The 19,886-nt window shown below is 43.6% G+C and overlaps 1 protein-coding gene across 9 annotated transcripts in view; it reads left to right on the top strand.

Moving 5' to 3' along the window:
• Positions 1-516: 516 nt before the first annotated feature.
• Positions 517-19,886, top strand: part of MAP7D3 (MAP7 domain containing 3) — a 55,829-nt gene continuing 36,459 nt past the window's right edge. For all 9 annotated transcript variants that reach the window (XM_084813638.1, XM_084813635.1, XM_084813633.1 and 6 more), the window contains exons 1-5: positions 517-881; positions 15,543-15,644; positions 16,139-16,219; positions 18,565-18,728; positions 19,666-19,777. In XM_084813638.1, the coding sequence (XP_084669764.1) occupies positions 818-881; positions 15,543-15,644; positions 16,139-16,219; positions 18,565-18,728; positions 19,666-19,777 (523 nt within the window). In that variant the 5' untranslated portion in view covers positions 517-817. The remainder of the gene's footprint in view (positions 882-15,542; positions 15,645-16,138; positions 16,220-18,564; positions 18,729-19,665; positions 19,778-19,886) is intronic.

Here is a 19,886-nt window from a genome sequence, read left to right as displayed (position 1 = left end):
CCTATCATATATGCCTATCAAATATATGCCTATCATGCATAGGATTGCGCCCTTATCTACTTGGAAATGACAGCTCCCGCTGGATTCGGTGGGGTTTGTTTCCGAGTGGGAAAGGTTTTGGACGCCTAGCGCGTCCTGTACAACTTTTTTTATTTTCGTGAGGGCGAGAAAAAGACGCGGCGGGACTCGAACCCGCGACCCCAAAGTCTGAGCGCGCCAGAGGGGCCGGCGGGGGGCGGGGCGAGGCTCCCTCAGGCGCACGCGCACGACGCTGCCGAGGCGAAACAGCGAGCCGGAGGGAAGGGGAGGGGGAGAACGAGCGGGATAGAGCCAAAAGCGCGCTCCCGCCTCCCCCTCCCTTTCCCTTTCCTCGAGGCGCGCGCCTCGAAGAGGTCAGGAGGGACGGGGGCGCGCGCGCGCCGAGCAAGCGCGCCGATTGATCCGCCCCGAGCAGGCGCGGTGCGCCGCCCACAGCTCCGCGGGTCAAGTCGCGTCCTCTTCTCGTCCCTCCCTCGAGGCGGCGGCGGCGCTGCTGCAGGGGGAGGGCGCGAGTGCGCGCGCGCGCGCGGAACGCCGGGAGGAGGAGGGAGCCCGAGAGGGCGAGGCTTGGCCCGCCCCGAGCATGCGCAGTGCGCCCCCGCCGCTCAGTCCCGCTCGGAGGCTCCGCGCTCGCCTCGGCCTCCGTGTGTGCGTGTGTGTGTGTGAGCGGGAGAGGGACAGAAACTGGACTGAGTCCGGCGCAGGAGCGGAGTGAACGGCTCCCCTCACACACACACACTCGCGCGCGCCCTTGCCGACCCCGCTCGGGCGGCCGAAGATGGCGGAGGGCACCGGAGCCGCGCCGCCGCCGTCGTCCCTGAGGGGGCTGCGGGAGCAGATGGGTGAGAGGCGGGGGCGGGCCGGGCCGGGCCGGGCCGGGCGGTGGACGGGGCGCCCGCGGACAGTGCCCTGCCACGTCCCCTCCCGCGCGGGGCAGAGCCGGGGGCGCGTCACGCCCCCCGCTTCGCCCGCCGCGCCCCGGATCAGTGTGGGGCCTTTCCCTGTGTGACCCCCGTGTCGCTGCCTTTCCTGTATGGAGCCCCGCCGCCCCCCAGGAGAGACGAACCTCCCCAGTATATTCATTTTCGGGCCCTTTTTCTCTCCTCGCCCATCCCGCTTTTTTCCTGAACCGCTTCACCGACTTTGGATTCATGTATACAGACAGACACACGAGCCTGCGCTGTGCATTCGTTACGGTTTCCCCCCTCTTTTCTCCCTCCCTCTCTCCCCACTTCACTCCTTTTGTTACCTTAAGTACTTCATCAGCTTTTGATTTATGCATGTCCACGCGCACACGCTCCCTCTCCCTTGTGTTGATTTTAGGTGCCACTTTATTCTCTCCCCCCCACCCCCAGCTTCGTCATCTTTCCTGGTTGAAGTGCTCCTTTCCCACTTAAATTCATTCGTCTCTCTTTGCCTAACCCGCCGCATATATTATTTTGGACCTCCTCTGTTCTCCTCCCCCATCCACCGGAGGTTGCTCTTGTTCTTGTTTTAAGCACATTGCTAACTGCACGCACACATACATAGTATTTATTTATGTATATATTAATTACATTCTCATTCCGCCCAGTAGTCAAAGCTCTCTGGGCAATATGTACAGAGCAGCCTGCTACTTATATTATTTGGGGGGCCTTCTTCCCTACTTCTCCCCATTTTGTCAGAGCCCTATTTCAAGAGCTCCCCCCCTCAATTAGATTCATCCATCACCACCTCTACCTCCAGCCTGCCCACATCCTCCCCCATTTTGTTGTCTTTCCTGTCTCAAGTTCTCCCCTAACTCTAGATTCCTCCAAATCTTCGGCTTTCTTGTCTCCCATTAAAGCAGTGTTTGGGTCCCCCATTTTGTTTTTTATGTTTAAGTGCTTCCCCCCTCTTCCCTGTCCTTTACTCTCCCCCTCCCCCATACCTGTCCTGGCACCATTCTCTTCTCCAGTTTGCAAAAAAATATATATAACAAACCCTTGTATTTATGCTTATTTGGTCCAAAAGGCCAACATTGATTAATATGGAATCTTTAAGGTTTTTTTCCTCTTGCTTGTCCTCCATTTTTTAAAAAACCTGAAACTCCTCCTGTACCTGAAATTGTAGACAGAGCTCCCTACTAATTTTCCTCTCTGCTGCAGTTACAGTGGCTAATTGACAAGCCACACACATCTCTCCTTTCCCTCCCAAAAACCTCCACTCTGCAGATCTCTGGGTTGTTTCCTCTCCAAGGTTTGATTTCCGTAGAAACTGCAGCATTGTACAGGGGTTTAGTTACTGTCTATTTTTTTTTTAAGTCTCCTGCCTGCTGTGTGTAAAGATGTGGACTGCTTTAGATTTTTATGTCGATAAGCATTTTTTCCTTGTTTCTGTTATGATTTCTTGGCAGGCCAGGCTTCCCAGTGGGTTGCTAGCATCTTTTACCTCAATTTTTATTTTGTTCATGTGTCACCTCACTGTGGTGCATGACAACTCAGCTATAGTGTTTTAGGCCAAACGGTATCCAGCTAATTATGATTTTTTTGTTTCGCTACCACAAGATGTGGCAATAGTCACTAATTTAGGGCGCAATCCTATGACCGCTAGACAGTGGCTAGACAGCCATCGGATGTTTTGGTTTTCAGGAACCAACCTCCGAGCCAGTCCTCCAAAATAGGTTCCCAGAAAACTGCCCCCCCCCACCGCCTCGTAGGTGGCACGGTTCATCCCCCGCTCTGTGCTCGCAAGAGCAGCACAGAGCAGGAGAAAGCGGGGCATTCTTGGGGGTGGGGAGGGGACAGCTGAAGCGCCGATACGATGTTTCCTATGCGCTGTCCGGTCTCCCCACTCTGAGTCGCTGCAGCTAGATAGCCAAAATCAGCCATCTAGCCGCAAATGCAGGGCGGCTGGAGTGCAGAGAAGATCCCGTCCATGCTCCACCGCCCTGCACTGGATTGTCAGTCGCCTCCAAGTTTGGAGGCGGCCAACTATCCCCATAGGATTGTACCCTTAGATGGCTTTAAAAGGGGATTAGGCAAAATTCATGGAGGATAAAGCTGTCAGTGACTACTAGTCACCGTGTCTATGTGCTACCTCCGGGATCAGAGGTTACGACATTAGGAGAGAGCTGTTATTGCCTTCATGTCATGCTTATGGGCTTCCCATAGGCATTTGGTTGGCCATTGTGAAAAACAGGATGCTGGACTAGAATGGACCTGGTGTAATATAACAGTTTCTCGTAGACTTTCTGATGAGGTTACTAATGTTGCTGTAATAGTTCACTGATGGCATAATAGAAGAGGCTGCAGCAGTTAGCAATATCATATTTTGTGTCCATATTGCTTTACGTTCACATTCGTCCTTAACAGTATTAAGGTGCCTCGTTATTCCCAGTTTACAAATAGGAAGCAGGGCTAACAGATGGTGGCTGTGCTTGAACTATGATTTTTCACGTAGATTCAACTCCAGTCCTCCACTTTCTCAGTCCAGCATTCAAACACATGGTAACAATATCTTCATGTTGTGATTTTTCCTGTCCTTTGTGAAATTAGATGTTACATTAGCCTTAAAGGGATTCTGAGCAAAATTATACATGATGCAAGAGATCCATGATTGTGTCTCCTGGCATCTTTTTATTTCATTATAAGCAAGTACATGGGGGGGGGGGAGTTATTTGGGTCAGGCCTGTGGTATAGAGGGGAAGGTTAAACCCTGCTCCTCCCCCAGGGCCCCAATCCGAATTGTGAGGCCCAGCAGTAGTTTTTAATGAAAGAAAGATATCAGGAGATCCAGACACAGTTGACCCGTGTGCTAAGCCTAGTTATTTTTTGTGATCTGATCAGTTGCGAATGTATTCAGAGTTGCTTGTGAATATTTGCATCCACATGTAAGTTCTATACTGTTCGGTTTAGTGGGTGTGTGAGTAACACAGAATAGTTTTGAGTTGTTCACTGTATTAGAATGTATGGATTAGAGCAAAGATTTGTGCTTTCAGATATGAGAGCTGAAGTAACATGAATTCCTAAGTAACCAAAAGCATATTACATACTTATTACAGAATATAATCAGGTAGGCCTGTTGTCAACTGCTTTCTCTTAAGACAGGGATGGGGAACATTTATTTATTTATTTATTTCTATACCGCCCAATAGCCGAAGCTCTCTGGGCGGTTCACAAAAATTAAAACCACAACACACAATAAAACAATTTAAAATATATAGAACATTAAAACCACAATATAACAATACAACCACAATAAAACCTAGCAGCAGTGCAGGAGTTTAAAATACAGATTTAAAACAGCAAAGCTAAAAGTTTAGAATGCTAAAATGCCTGGGAAAATAAAAAGGTCTTCACCTGGTGCCGAAAGGAATACAATGCAGGTGCCATGTAGCCCTCCAGATGTTGTTGGACTGCAATGCCATCATCCCTCACCATTGACTATGCTGGCTAGGGCTGATGGGAATTGCAGTCCACCAATATCTAGAGGACCTACCCCTGTCTTAGGAGATAAGGTATAAAGTCTTGAATCGTCCAATGAGATCTAGAAAATCATTCTCTCTTGGTGTTCAAGGCAGATGGTTGCTGGGACTTTCTTTTCCTCATTTTTTTAAAAAAGTAAATGAGTGCTTGTGAAATATACTGATTGAAATATCACCTTTTTATTAATTTTTCCTGCAGTTCCACAGCTACCACAAACCACAGGTGGTAGCTGATAAAACTGCTAATGTGAACCAACATACATAGCATATTCTCTAGAGTTTGTGGGTGATTCTAGTACTGATCACTGCCTACACCTGCCCACCCTGCCCTCAGTGGGCAGAATAATGGAATTGACAGATGCACTGTTCTGTTCCACAACTGAGGTATTGCTTCTGTAAGCAGTAGTACAATTGACAAGGATTCTACCCGTTTTCTCTGCCTTTAGCAGCAGATCAGTGAGGTAATAGAACCACATGCAGCAGAGGAAAAAAAAGTAACAGTTTTTCGAACAAATAATACAAGGGAATCTCTACTTACTTTTCTTAAAAACAAGTCCACAAAAGTTACTAGCCCACAACACTTTTTAACAGCCAGTTCACTCATATGTACCTACAATAGAGATAAATGGGAGCACAAATAGGCTTCAAGTAGCACCTGAACTGCCATCACGGGAATTTCCTGTTCTTGTATGGCTACTTAAAGTGCCATGAGGTAAATGTGACATTTGAATGTATGCTAAGAGGGCCAGCTCCTGTCTAGTCATGAAGCCTTGTAAGAGAGACTCACAAAGAGGAACTGATCCTTCTACTGTGGAGCCACCAGATAGAGCATCATAAGTGAGATTCAAATAGATCACATGCTTAGAAGCCAGTGGATTCTCTAGGGAAACCTCAGGAATTGTGTTTTTCTGAATGTAGATGGGAGAATGGGAAATGTGCTCCCACCCCACCCCCAGCAGGCGTTGCTGTGCTGGTTCTTTGGTTGTGCTTTGTAAAAATGATTCAGTATGGTAATCATTCTGATTAGATATGATCTTACTGGAATTTTTAAAAAAGTAATGTCACCATGGGACATGGGAGAGACCGTAGCTCAGTGGTAGAGTCCCTACTTCGCATGCAGAAGGTCCCAAGTTCAGTCCCTGGCATCACCAGGTAGGGCTGGAAAATTTCCCTCCTGAAACCCTGGAGAGCTGCTGCCAGTCAGTGTTGCTAATACTGGGCTAGATGGACCAAGGGTCTAACTCTGTATAAGGCAGCTTCCTTCCTATGTCCTATGAGTCCAGAGATACAGCTGAGGCTGCTGTTTACATTGTGTTCGAGTCTGAGGCAGAAGAGAAGGTGGTTATTTTGTATATTTCATTCCTTGATTCTGTAACATAGAAGTTGACGTACAATCCAGTGATGGGATGTATTTTGTCCTTCATATGTGGTGGTTGCATCTACTTCACCTGTGTTTGACACCTGGTTAAATTGGTACATGGGAGCGCCAACCCTTTTTGCTAATGCATTGAACTGACCTATAACTGCACATGGAGGGTTCCCAGTTGTAAAAACATACTCAACCAAATTCCTTTTTCTTTGGAAGGGCAGAAGTAATTTATTCCCACTCTGAACTATCTGTAATTTACCATTAAATTGTCATGCTTGGTATAACTGCTGGATCTTCAACTAATTGGTATATAACACCCAGCTGCTGTTGGAGAAAACTGTGAGCCTTATGAGGTGACAATACTTTTGAGTAGTGGCTCCTGCAAAAGAGCAGGGGCAAAGTGCTAGCATGAACATCATCAACTATAATGCTTGATAAGAGTAATAATAAAAGCTCAACACATGAAGAAAAAGGAAGATTGGGGGTTAAAATGCAACAGCACTGTTTTTTCCACTTGCATACCACATAATAGAGGCATTATTGTATCTCTAGAGAAAGACTTAAGTTGTGATTTCAGAGTTTGACTGGAGTTCGCTGTGATTTGCAGTGCTAGGCTCAATTGTCAATGGGTTTCGGGGTGGGGGGCAGGGAACCTGTTGTATTCAACAATGGTATGCCTGCAAAGTTGAGGACAGCTCAAGCTTTCACAGGGAGGGAAGAAACTTTCCTCACATAAGGGGAGGAGAGAGGAAGCTAGTCCACTTCCCTATCCTGAGGGCAGGGAAGCAAAACAAAGAAATATGAAAAGGAGAGTATGATTTCTAAACACAGTGAGGTACGAGAGCCCATGAAAACAGGAAAGGAAAAACATCTGTTTTAGCATAAAGTAGTGTATATGCCAGCCTTCCCCAAGCTGATGCCCTCCAGATGTTTCGAACTACAACTCAAAGCATTCCTGACCATTGGCCATACTGGCAGGGGCTGATGGGAGTTGGAAGTCCAAAACATTTAGAGGGCACCAGTGTGGGGAAAGCTAGTATATGCATTACACCTGGGATATTACATCTTTATTTACAGAATATGTCCTTCTGTGTTGTTGAATTAATTTTAATATCTATCCTTGAAAATGCAAACTGGTATTCTGAATTAATGAGAGGACATGTACGTTGGAATGGCCTGAGTAGTTTCTTATCCATAGTATGCCTTTAATATCACACTGTGGGGCAGAACTTAGGAGGAGATCTCATTGTACATTTTAAAGTCTGTTACAGAGGTTAGATATTTTGTGCAAAGGAATCAGCAGCATTGTTCCTGGTTGATTAGGTAGGAACTTCACGAGTTTTAAAATGTGTATTGTAAGTTCCATGGAGTGGAAATGTATCTTTTGTTTACTTTAATCTATAAAGCATCATGTATAGTATTCATGATCATTGGGAGAATGACAATAGCTATAGGAAGAGCTTTCCAGAATCTCAATGGAAGCCTTGCAGAACAGCATTTCTTGAGTTTTTGGTGGTCTGTTTCAGACTGGTGGTGTTCCAGTAATGGCTCTCGTATTGTGTTTAGATGTCTTTCGGTACACTGCTCCTCCACAAGGGAACTCAGTGGGTAAGTGCAACCTGCCCCTCTTCGCTCTCTGTTTTAACTATACTTAATTTATTGTCCCCCTCTAGACAAAGGCAAAGTAGTGAAGGGAGTTCATAGGCATTTGCTAGTAGCACAGTTAGCATTGTGGGCCTTTCTTTTGTGATCACTTATGGCACAAAGTTAATGTACTGAAAAAGATACTTTGCAGGCAGAATCCAGAAAATGTCTCTGGACAACATTTGAAAACTGAATCAAAGCCTTTCTCAAGTTGTAAGATGGTAGCTGCTTACGAGAGTTAAGGTGCAATCCTACACCTGTGTATACAGCAAAAAGAGGTACAACTCCTATGCTGGCTGGGGAATGCTGGGAGTTGTAGGATTTTTTCCTGACTAAAAATGCATAAGACTGTGCCCTTAGTATCTTTAAAAATCCTTTTATATAACTTTCATTAATACATCAAAGACATTAGCAAGAAATATGGTGCTGTTTACATCCAATATGTACAAAGCGCTTAGCAAGTTTGGGAAGTGAATGGAAAGAGCAGTGCAGTTTTGGTACCCATGTCATGCAGTGCAACAGGTAAGATGAAGGAGCCTCTTGTCCTCCTTGCACTGTAGTGACCTACTGTGCCATGTCCTTTCAGTTGAATACACTTTCTGTTTTAAGACAAAATACTTATACTTTTTCAGTGATGACATTTGAATTGCCTGCTGTACTCTACATAATTAGCAGTTCCTTAGACTGTGAAGGATGACAGTGAAGTAGGTATAAGCAGTAGAAAAATATTGGTGCCATTTATACATACATTTATACAAGCTCAGGCTTGGTTTGATGCTGACTGGATGTAGGTATAAGATCAGTGAAGAATTTTATTTCCTTTGCTGTTGGTTGTTGGCATTTTTCTCAGACTTATTGATGGGATTTTAACTTCCAGGATTCCCTTCTTCCTTCTGTAACATAAAAGCTGATAGATACATGTATTTTTGGCTTGTATACCAGCCTTCCAGTGACACTGTAAAATATGCTTCTGGTGAAATAGCACAGCCTGTGTGCTGACTTTTTATTCATGTCACAGAACTTGTTTTGAACTAAACTTTAATCTGTTCTCAATAGAGTTCTCTTTTTTATTTTGTACTTTAAATCCAGTATCATGTTTGCCATGCATGATAGGAACATAGGAAGCTACATAATTCCTAATCAGACCATTGGACCATCTAGCTTAGTGTTGTCTAAAGAGTGGGGCCAGATGATGAGCCTCCATTGGGAGATTCTTCTATACCTTTGGTGCCACAACTGAAAAGGCCCTGGTCTCTTAGCCCTACCAACCAGACCTTTGGTGTCAAAGGGACAAGAAAGACCTCAGAAACTGAATACAAATCTTGGGCAGGTTCATATAAGAGAAGGTGATACGGGATTGCAGACTGATGGTGTTCTTATAAATAGTACAATTATATGTACAAAAAAGATTTGGATGGTGGTAGCAAAGGGAGTGAGGAACTATCATCGTAAGAACAAAGGAAGCTGCCTTACACCAGTCAAATTGTTGGTCAGTGTAACTCAGCATTATCTCTACAGTGACTGGCAACAGTTCTCCAGGATTTCGGACAGGAGTCTTTCCCAGCCCTGCCTGGAAATATCAGGGATTGAACCTGGGACTTTTTGCATCCAAAACATACGGACTACTGAGTTAGGACCACTTCCCCAAATTTGTAGCATTTATTTTTTTCTCTGGGAGTTAAACATTTTTTTTCAGTTTAGTTACCTATAAATTAGTTTTAAGATAGTGTAGAAAAGAGACAGTGAGACTCAAAATTATGTGAACTATATTATTGATGAATTCTGTTCTTCCTTGCTAACAGTAAAAGTTCTCTGTCAGGAACATCCCCCCCACCCCCCGCCGCTTCCACTGTGTCACGATGCATCCTGAATCTGGTATTCTGCTAGCAGTTAGCGGTAGGGTGCTACACCTGTGTAATGCATCTCTGTATAGCGAAGACATTATAAAAGGTGGAGTGCTTCCGCTCCCAACGGCAAGCCATTTTTGTGCTAACTTTCATTCACACCTCTCAGTCTCCTCTGAAATCTTACTTTATTGGCTAAGGACAGTATATCCTTTGCCTACAAAACTGTTGAGGGGTTTCTCAACCTACTCTGCTCTGTAATTAGTTTAATCTGGAAGATACTCTGAACTATAGATTTATGCAAATCATTCTTGTGTGTATTTTTATACCACTTTCCTACCCACATGTTTACAAAACATGAACTTGAGATGTAACTTTCTAAAGGTGTTGTCGTCGGCAAAAAGGACTTGTGCTTATTTCTTCAGTTCACGAGCAGTAACCATTGCTTCATTGCACTCACAGCCTGCCTTCCTCCCTACAAAGATTTTAAATGAATATTTCTTATTGTGCCCTTTTCTGCAGTTTTTGGATACAAAAAATATGGAAGTTTTGCCCCATGTGAAACATGCTTGGCATTGGCAAGCTTTAAATGTGGTTTTAAATAACCTGTTGAAGTATTTCCACCAATGAATTATGCCTTATTTTTACATTAATTTCATCAAAATGTCATGCTAATTTAAATTATGTGAATTGGATATGAATAAACGTCAAGCAGGAAGTAAATAAGAGGTACTTTGTAATACGTTTTCTGGAGTCTGTATCTTGGACCTGAGATGAATTAACTTTTAGGATGTGATGCCTTCTTTTTCCAGGATTTATTTTGGTCTCTAGTGTACATTTCCAGAATCGAAGGTGGTGCTAATTTTTGTCTGTAGATTCTAGATCAAATGCTTTTATCCACCTATATTTGTCTCTTTAGAAAGGAGGACATGGTCTTTATTTATTACCAGAGGAACTTTTAATTGCTTTCAAATTGTGTTTGAATATTCAATCAGGTATCTTCTTTTTAAGCAGCAACTATTTCTTATATGAGTCTGCATACTGGGAACAAAAGTAAGGGATCTTGTGCGCTTTCTGATGTGAAGCTTTGAACAGCTCTTGTATCTAGTTCACTGCTTTGTGGAAAAATATTTTCTCTGTCTGAACCACTCTGCAATGAACCACTCTGCAAGAAGATTTCTGAGTTTAAATGCCTTGTATGCCTACTAGAACAGAAACATGTTTGTCAGATTCCAGAAAATAGAAGAGTGCCAGTTTTCTGATAGCACAATAAAAAATATTTTCCCACTTGTCAAAATAACTACGTTGCTGTATCTCCAGTAGTTCTTCTCAAAGGAGCCTCAATGCTGTGTCTAGATGTTGTTGTTGTTCAGGCGTTCAGTCGTGTCCGACTCTTCGTGACCCCATGGACCAGAGCACGCCAGGCCTTCCTGTCCTGCGCTCTCTCCCGGAGTGTGCTCAAGTTCATATTCATTACATCGGTGATGCTATCTAGCCATCTCATCCTCTGTCGTCCCCTTCTCCTTTTGCCTTCAGTCTTTCCCAGCATCAGGGTCTTTTCCAGGGAGTTTTCTCTTCGCATTAGGTGGCCAAAATATTTGAGCTTCAGCTTCAGCATCTGTCCTTCCAATGAGCACTCAGGGTTGATTTCCTTTAGGATGGACTGATTTGACCTCCTTGCAGTCCAGGGGACTCGTAAGAGTCTTCTCCAGCACCACAGTTCGAAAGCATCAATTCTTCGGCGCTCAGCCTTCCTTATAGTCCAGCTCTCACAGCCATACATTACTACTGGGGAAACCATAGCTTTGATTAGACGGACCTTTGTCGGCAAGGTGATGTCTCTGCTTCTTACTCTGCGGTCTAGGTTTGCCATAGCTTTCCTCCCAAGGAGCAAGCGTCTTTTAATTTCATGGCTACAGTCACCATCTGCGGTGATCTTGGAGCCCAAGAAAGTAAAATCTGTCACTGCTTCCATTTCTTCCCCTTCTATATGCCAGGAAGTGATGGGGCCAGATGCCATGATCTTAGTTTTTTTAATGTTGAGTTTCAAACCAGCTTGTGCACTCTCCACTTTCACCCTCAACAAGAGGCTCTTTAGATCCTCTTCGCTTTCTGCCATTAGGGTGGTATCGTCTGCATATTGGAGGTTGTTGATAATTCTCCCAGCAATCTTAATTCCGACCTGTGATTCATCCAACCCAGCGTTTCTCATGATGTACTCTGCATATAAGTTAAATAAGCAGGGTGACAATATGCAGCCTTGTCGTACTCCTTTCCCAAATTTGAACCACTCGGTTGTTCCATGTCTGGTTCTTACTGTTGCTTCTTGACCCTGGTACAGGTTTCTCAGGAGACAGGTAAGGTGGTCTGGTACTCCCATCACTTTCAGAATTTGCCACAGTTTGTTGTGATCCACACAATCAAAGGCTTTAGCGTAGTCAATGAAACAGAAATAGACGTTTTTCTGGAATTCTCTTGCTTTCTCCATGATCCAGCGAACATTGGCGATTTGATCTCTAGTTCCTCTGCCTCTTCGAAACCCAGCTTATACTTCCGGTAGTTCTCGGTTCGCATACTGCTGAAAACTAGCTTGTAGGATTTTGAGCATAACCTTGCTGGCATGTGAAATGAGCGCAATTGTGCGGTAGTTTGAACACTCTTTGGCGTTGCCCTTCTTTGGAATTGGAATGTAAACTGACCTTTTCCAGTCTTGGGGCCATTGTTGAGTGTTCCAAATTTGTTGGCATATTGAATGCAGCACTTTAACAGCATCATCTTTTAGGATTTTAAATAGCTCAGCTGGAATACTGTCATCTCCGCTAGCTTTGTTGTTAGTAATGCTTCCTAAGGCCCACTTGACTTCACTCTCGAGGATGTCCGGCTCAAGTTCAGTGACGGCACTATCATGGCTATCAGGGACATTAAGATCTTTTCTGTATAGTTCTTCTGTGTATTCTTGCCACCTCTTCTTAATCTCATCTGCTTCTGTTAGGTCCCTGCCTTCTTTGTCCTTTATCATGCCCGTCTTTGCACAAAACGTTCCCTTGAGATCTCCAATTTTCTTGAAGAGATCTCTAGTCTTTCCCATTCTGTTGTTTTCCTCAATTTCTTTGCATTGTTCATTTAAGAAGGCCTTCTTGTCTCTCCTTGCTATTCTCTGGAACTCGGCATTCAGTTGGATATATCTTCCCCTTTCTCCCTTGCTTTTCGCTTCCCTTCTTTCCTCAGCTACTTGTAAAGCCTCATCAGACAGCCACTTTGCTTTCTTGCATTTCTTTTTCTTTGGGATGGATTTCGTTGCTGCCTCCTGAACAGTGTTACGGACCTCCGTCCATAGTTCCTCAGGCACTCTGTCTATCAGGTCTAATCCCTGAAATCTATTCCTCACCTCCACTGTATATTCATCAGGGATATGATTGAGGTCATACCTGAATGGTTTAGTGGTTTTCCCTACGTTCTTCAATTTAAGCTGAAATTTTGCAACAAGAAGCTCATGATCTGAGCCACAGTCAGCTCCAGGTCTTGTTTTTACTGACTGTATAGAGCTTCTCCATCTTTGGCTGCAAAGGACATAATCAATCTGATTTCGATATGGACCATCTGGTGATGTCCATGTGTAGAGTCGCCTCTTGTGCTGTTGGAAAAGGGTGTTTGCTATGATCAGCGTGTTCTCTTGGCAAAACTCTATTAGCTTTTGTCCTGCTTCATTTTGTACACCAAGGCCATGCTTGCCTGTTATCCCGGTGATTTCTTGACTTCCTACTTTAGCATTCCAATCCCCTATGATGAAGAGGACATCTTTTTTTGGTGTTAGTTCTAGAAGGTGTTGTAGGTCTTCATAGAACTGATCAACCTCAGCTTCTTCGGCATCAGTGGTTGGGGCATAGAGTTGAATTACTGTGATGTTGAATGGTTTGCCTTGGATTCGTACTGAGATCATTCTATCGTTTTTAAGATTGTACCCCAGTACTGCTTTTCCCACCCTTTTGTTGACTATGAGTGCTACTCCATTTCTTCTAAGGGATTCTTGCCCACAGTAGTAGATATGATGGTCACCTGAATTAAATTCACCCATGCCTGTCCATTTTAGTTCGCTGATTCCCAAGATGTCAATGTTCAATCTTGCCATCTCATGTTTGACCACTTCTAGCTTACCTTGATTCATTGATCTGACATTCCAGGTTCCTAAACAATATTGTTCTTTACAGCATCGGATTTTCTTTTCACCACCAGACACATCCACAGCTGAGTGTCCTTTCGGCTTTGACCCAGCCGCTTCACTCTTTCTGGCGCTACTTGGAAATACCCTCTGCTCTTCCCCAGTAGTATATTGGACACCTTCCGACCTGAGGGGCTCATCTTCCGGCGTCATCTCTTTTAGCCTTGTGATACGTTCCATGGGGTTTTCTTGGCAAGAATACTGGAGTGGGTTGCCATTTCCTTCTCCAGTGGACCACATTTTGTCAGAACTCTCTGCCATGACCTGTCCGTCTTGGGTGGCCCTGCATGGCATAGCTTATGGCTTCACTGAGTTACGCAAGCCCCTTCGCCACAACAAGGCAGCAATCCATGAAGGGGATCATGGGATCCTATCCAATGAGAAAACCTTTGTCCAGAGCTGCAGAAGGGAATTAATTAATTCAAGGCAAGGTGACAGCTGCAGGTGACAGTTTAGAATTGCTGAATGAGTGTTGTAACCAGCATTTATCATTGACTTCAGACAGGATTAATGCCTTGGAGGTGATTGTTCTTGGGTGCAGTCTTAGGAGGATTATCGCCATGACAGAACAAGTTGTCATGGAGAGGAGAAGTGCTCTTCCTTCCTTGCATTCTGCAGTGCTCAATTAGAGGGAAGACTAAAATCAGTGGCAAGAAAGCTGGCTGCCTTTTTTTGTTTGTAGAATCCTCTGTGTTGATCATTAGAGCTGATCTCTTTTGATCAGCTGGTGAAGAGGCACTTTTCCCTCGGAAATCACAGTTCATTTAAAGATGTTCCGCTGTGCTTTTAAGTTTTACGTCTTATGTTTTAGATTTCTAATCTTTCATTCCCGGTGTAGTTGTTTTGGCAAGGTCTTCATTAACTGAATTGCCCTACATAAGTGGGTTTTACAAGGAAACAGAGGACACATTAAAATACTGGCAATCGTAGGCATCTCTTTGTTTAAAACATCTATGTAGGAAATTTTGAAAATCTAAATTGCAGCATGTCTCTGGGAAACAGCCATTAACATATGAAGACAGGGAATGAGTTGACTTACCCTATAATGTCAAATGAGGGGGGGGAAGATACAGAAGCCACAACTGCTTCCTTGAAGCAGATTGATAGAATTAACATATTTGCCTCCATTCCTTATTCATAAAATGGGTACCAGTGGCCTATGTACTTCAGTAGATAATTGCAAGGTTGAATAGGAGGGAAACTGCCTTCCCTGAAACTAATGGTGATAGAGTAATGTTGGTTGATGAGAGATGAATAGGTGAGACATTAGCAAGGAAAGATGTTGAGGCACATGACTTTGAATTTGAACAGAAGCTTATTCTGGTGAAAGCTGAGGGGTGAAGAGGAGGAGAATAGGCTCTGAATTTGCTGTACTACAGCTGTGATTGCCAGATGTGTGGGTCAGTGAAAAGATGGCAGGCATTTTATGGCAGGTGAAGGCATCTGATCAAGTATTGCCCTGTAAGGTTACCAGTCCTTTTTGAGTGACCAAATTGTGAGGTTCTCAAACATTTTCTTAGTCTGCCTCAGATCAATTCCTGAGCAGTTTGAGCTTCTTGAAGTGGAACTAAGAAACAAACAATGACTCTCTGCCAGCTTTGGCTGATTCCAGCTATGAAAACATGCTGACCAATGGAAATTGGACTGGATGGAGGCACAAAAAATAATCATAATTTTCCTTTTAAATATAACAAAATACAGAACACCATGCTAGCCTATACACTTAATCTAATTACCATGAACCGGTCCAAATAGAAGGAACTGCAAGCACTGGGGAGCACAGGGCCAGGGGGTGGTTCAGGCCTCTGGGAGAAGAGTTTTAGATCTGTAACCTATTGATTGTTAGAGATGCCTGTTCCAGGGGCAGGTTTGAATAGTGTAGTATTAGCACGTTTTCCTTGAAGCATGCAACCTTAAATACTGGCACATGACATTCATTATGGATTTTAGTTTTAACAGTGTTTGGGATATTTTTTCTTACAGTTGCTGCAGCCCAAGCATTAGCAGAAGAAAGAAGAAACCAAAGTGGTGTTAGTCCTGTTCCAGTCCAGTCCCCAATAAGTGTAAAATCATCAACTAAACCAGGTAAAATCTTTGCTTTTAATATGGATTTTACATTCCTCTCATTTTCTTGGTAGTGATTCTTTGCACCATTTCCATTTTGAATTAATCCCATCTGTGCTGCTTTAGGGGCAAGAATATAATCTGCTTGATCTACTTCAGGGTTTTTAATTGCATATTCTCATTCTCAAAGGACTTCATTTTAGCATTTTCAGAAGTTACATAAGGATTGGTCTACTCAGGCCAGTGAAGGTACATTGTTGTGACATGGGAAATGGTGACACCAGTGCGTGTACTTTTCCTACAGATGTAAGTGGCACGAAACAGAGGAAGGCTTCCTATTAAGTGTATAAAGTTGAGAAAGTACAGTGGCATAGCCATTTCGATGTTACAGATGAACATGATTCCTTGCACATGAGTGTGGTCATGCATGTATGGAAATGTATTGTGGAAATTGATCATTTGTTTCTATGAAAGTCTCAGGTTTGTAAACCGTTTGCATTTCCTATCCTTTACAGTAATAGATGGCTCCATCATGAGATCAGAAGAGAGGCAAAGACTAGCCAGGGAGCGTAGAGAAGAGCGAGAGAAGCAACATGGTATGGTCGTATTTAATTAAATTAAAGGCATATTAAGGCCTGTGAAGGCAAGGCCTCTTTGTGTTTTATGAATGTGCGTGGTTGCAGCTAAGGATGGGTGGGTGAGTCTATTTATGGTCCATGTCAATTTCACATGTGCTTATTAGTAAGTCCCTTCCATCCTGTGTCTGCATCACTGTGTTTTTTGTTTTCAAAAATCTGCACAAAAATGTGTATATAAATGTTTATTTAAAAACATCTTTTTGAATGCATTTTCTCACAAAAACATATTATGTCCTAAAATAAGTTTTTATACACACTTTAGTACTTTTTTGAGCCGAGAAGTGCATCGTAAAATTCAGAGAAATGCAAACTCTGAAGTATAATTACATTCTGATCCATGCCTTAGTCTGAGACATGAGGATCAGGTCAATTTGTATTGGAATTCACAAAGATCAAATTCTTCATCCCTAGTTGCCGCATACAATCAAAAATTCAGCACAGGCTCTACAGTAACACTTTCACTTTAAAAATATATGTCATCAGGGTAGAAGTGAACTTTCGAAATGGAGAGGAAGTGACTCTTTAAAGGCTTATGCAGCAGACTTGGGTCTGGCAGATCTCTGAATAATCATATAGCAGGTTTTTTGTTCCCTCACATAGCATTCTTTCTAGGGTTGCCATGGCCCAGACTCCCAGATTTCAGCAACTAACTTCTTCTGTCAATATCCAAATGAAGCTTTTGTGGTTAAACCCTCCACTGGGCATGGGTGCTGTTGTCTAAAAAGCCATTGCAGAGATCAAAAAAGCACTGGGCTTCTTGTAGCTAGCAAAATGTTTTTGAGCCCTTTGAAGTTTTGAATTTGAGACTTGGCCTCTTTTCCCCTCCTTGATCCTGCCTGCATAGCAAGCAAGATGGATGGGGGATCTAGAATATCTTAATGTAGCATCGTGTGCACATAAGCATGAATAACTTGGGCTTCTTGTGCAGTTGTGGCAGGCATAGATCTTGGTGCCTAGCATGCAGGAACTAAATACTTAAGCCGTGAAAGTGATATATACTACGTGCTGGACAGGCAAGTAGGCTCCTATGATACTTCTCAGCTAATGAATAAATGACAAATCTCTGTGTGTAAGAAACCAGAGTACTGTATACACTCTCTTCTTCACTGTCAGTCAGGGTGCAGTGGTTTATGAAAGGTCATCGTGAGGATTTGAGTCCCTGGTCCTCAGACAAGGAGAGTGAAGTGAATCTCTTCCACCCAGGAAATCTCCCACTCTCTTGTGTGCACTCTGAAGTGGGGGGGGGGACTTCATAAAGTTAGAAGAAAAATCCTGTGGTAACCTCTAAGGCAGGCTTGGCCAACCTGGTGCCTTCCAGATGTTTTGGACTACAATTCTTAGCATGCCTGGGAGTTGACGTCTAAAACATCTGGACACACCGGGTTGGGGAAGATTGCTCTGAAGAATGTCAAGTGGAATTTCCTTGTTATACTTTCTCCCTGGGACTTGACTATCAAGTTAGATTTGAACACTGGCTATGAGGTTTTGAATTAAATTTAGAGAAGGTGCATATTGGCATAGATTGAGACACTTGATTCTCTCGGCTCCTTCTCTGAGTTTTTCCTTGACCCCAAGCTAGTGCTAGGAATTGGGCAGGGCAGATTCTGGCCATGTGAAGCCTTGTTGGAACTGAGTAAATATATCTGTCTGGGATTTCTTGTGAACTCTTTTTTTTTTTTTTAAGAATCTAGCACAATATATTTCCCATTTGTGTGATGCAGTGAGCCAGTTCACATGTCACAAACTTTAGCTTAGCAGTATGTGTGGGTGGTCATGTTGCAATATTCAGGCTGCAACTGCAGCTTGTCGTGTCGTGTGAACCTGACGAGGGTGGGTTATTGATGTAGTTAACAAACAACCCCCAACCCATGGGATGTTTTCGGGTTGTGGGTGATTTGTTAACCACGCCAACAACCCACCCTTGCCAGGTTTGCACAACATGGCAAGCCGCAATTGCAGCTTAAATATACAAAAGTCACCCAGCACATGCTGGGCGACTTCTGGATATTTAAGCTGTGATAGCAGCTTGTCATGTCGTGCAAACCTGGCAAGGGTGGGTTGTTGGTGTGGGCTTAAATAAGCCATGGTGGGCTGCAGTAATCATGTAAAACGGGTCACTGGATAGAATCCAATGTTGGTCCTGTGTGGAGTAGATCCATTGAAATGAATGGGACTTCAGGTAGTCGTGGTTAACTTGAGTCTCTTTAATTTCAGTAGGTCTACTCTGAGTAGGAATAACATTGGATACTACCCACTGTGATATTTGGTGATGTTTTACACTTCTGTAATGTTGAAATTCACAGCTGCCAAAGAAACACAAATAATGGAAAAGGAGAAAAAGGCAAAGCTTCAGTATGAAAAGCAAATGGAAGAGAAGCAGAAAAGACTGAGGGAACAGAAGCTGAAAGAGCAACAAAGAAGAGCAGCAGTAGAGGAAAAGAGAAAACAAAAGATTGAGGAGGAGAAGGTACTGTGCAGTTTCATGCTGTTATAACTCAGAGATGTTACTTTGGTGCCAGTTATTTTCTTTAAACAATTTTATTGTGCTTTAGAGTTCATCTGGAAGTCCCCCTCCCAAAGTCGTAGGAGTTTCTACAGCTTCAGGTGAGGGAATCCAAAAAATCCTATATCCCTGGGACGTTCTCCCAGCAACCATAGGATTGTGCCCTAAGTTGCCATATTCAGATTGAGACAGGACTCCCATGCCTTCAATAGGTGGTATACCAAAGGGAGAATTTGGCAACTATTAAAAGCAGAGAAAAGTTGTCCCATGCAGAAACTGGCTATTTCTTTTGGGATTTTCATAGGATTTTCTAAATCTTGCACTTGGTAATAACCACTGCGAATCCCTGACTGCAGCGTTTGCCATATTCCATTGTGCATGGAGACTTTCTGTAAACTTGGCTACCTTGTGGTTCAAATGATTAGTACTTTAACTACTTCATATTTTTCCTGCTATTATTTCCTACTTTTTATAGGAATCTTGGGGTTCAGTATGATGTAGCATAGGTTCAAAACTGTGTTTAGTGAATATTAACCCTGCATTTTAAAGTTAAACATTCCTAAATGGACATGCTCACAATATCCACTCCCTCCCTGTTTGAAAAGGATGAGCCAGCATGTATTGCCAGCACCAGAAGTTACACAGACCGCAGGAGTGAGTTTGCCAATCCATCAGGCCTCCTGTCACACAATAGCTGATCAAGCACAAATTAGAGCTAATGCTGTTTATTAACAAGGTTGTGACTAATCAGCGGCTGCAGTCTTCACATGTTGTCTTTTCAATTCTAATTAGTTATATGAAGTAAAAACAGGCCTTTTGTTAATAGTAAGCTCCTCAGGGAAAGGTATGTTTAGCAGCAGTCAGTTACTGCAGCCTAATTCCAGAGTGTTTGATTTAACAGGAGCGTTACGAAGCAGTGGTGCATCGTACCTTGGAGCGGAGCCAGCGACTGGAAACCAGGCAGAAGAGATGGTCATGGGGTGGCTCTGTAACAGATTCTGATGGAAAGGCAGGTAGGTGCCGATGGCCTTTTCTGCTTGCTTGACACGACACCCTGAGAGCCACTGCCAGTCAGAATGAACTGTACTGGCCTACATGGGCCAGTGGGTTCATTCCGTAAAA

The sequence above is a fragment of the Heloderma suspectum genome, chromosome 9 (assembly GCF_057233095.1).
Source record: "Heloderma suspectum isolate Gila_16-S chromosome 9, 16-S_ref, whole genome shotgun sequence".
In the NCBI taxonomy this organism is placed as follows: domain Eukaryota; kingdom Metazoa; phylum Chordata; class Lepidosauria; order Squamata; family Helodermatidae; genus Heloderma; species Heloderma suspectum.
Note: the sequence above shows the minus strand (reverse complement) of the source record. Positions and strands in the feature narration are given on the sequence as shown.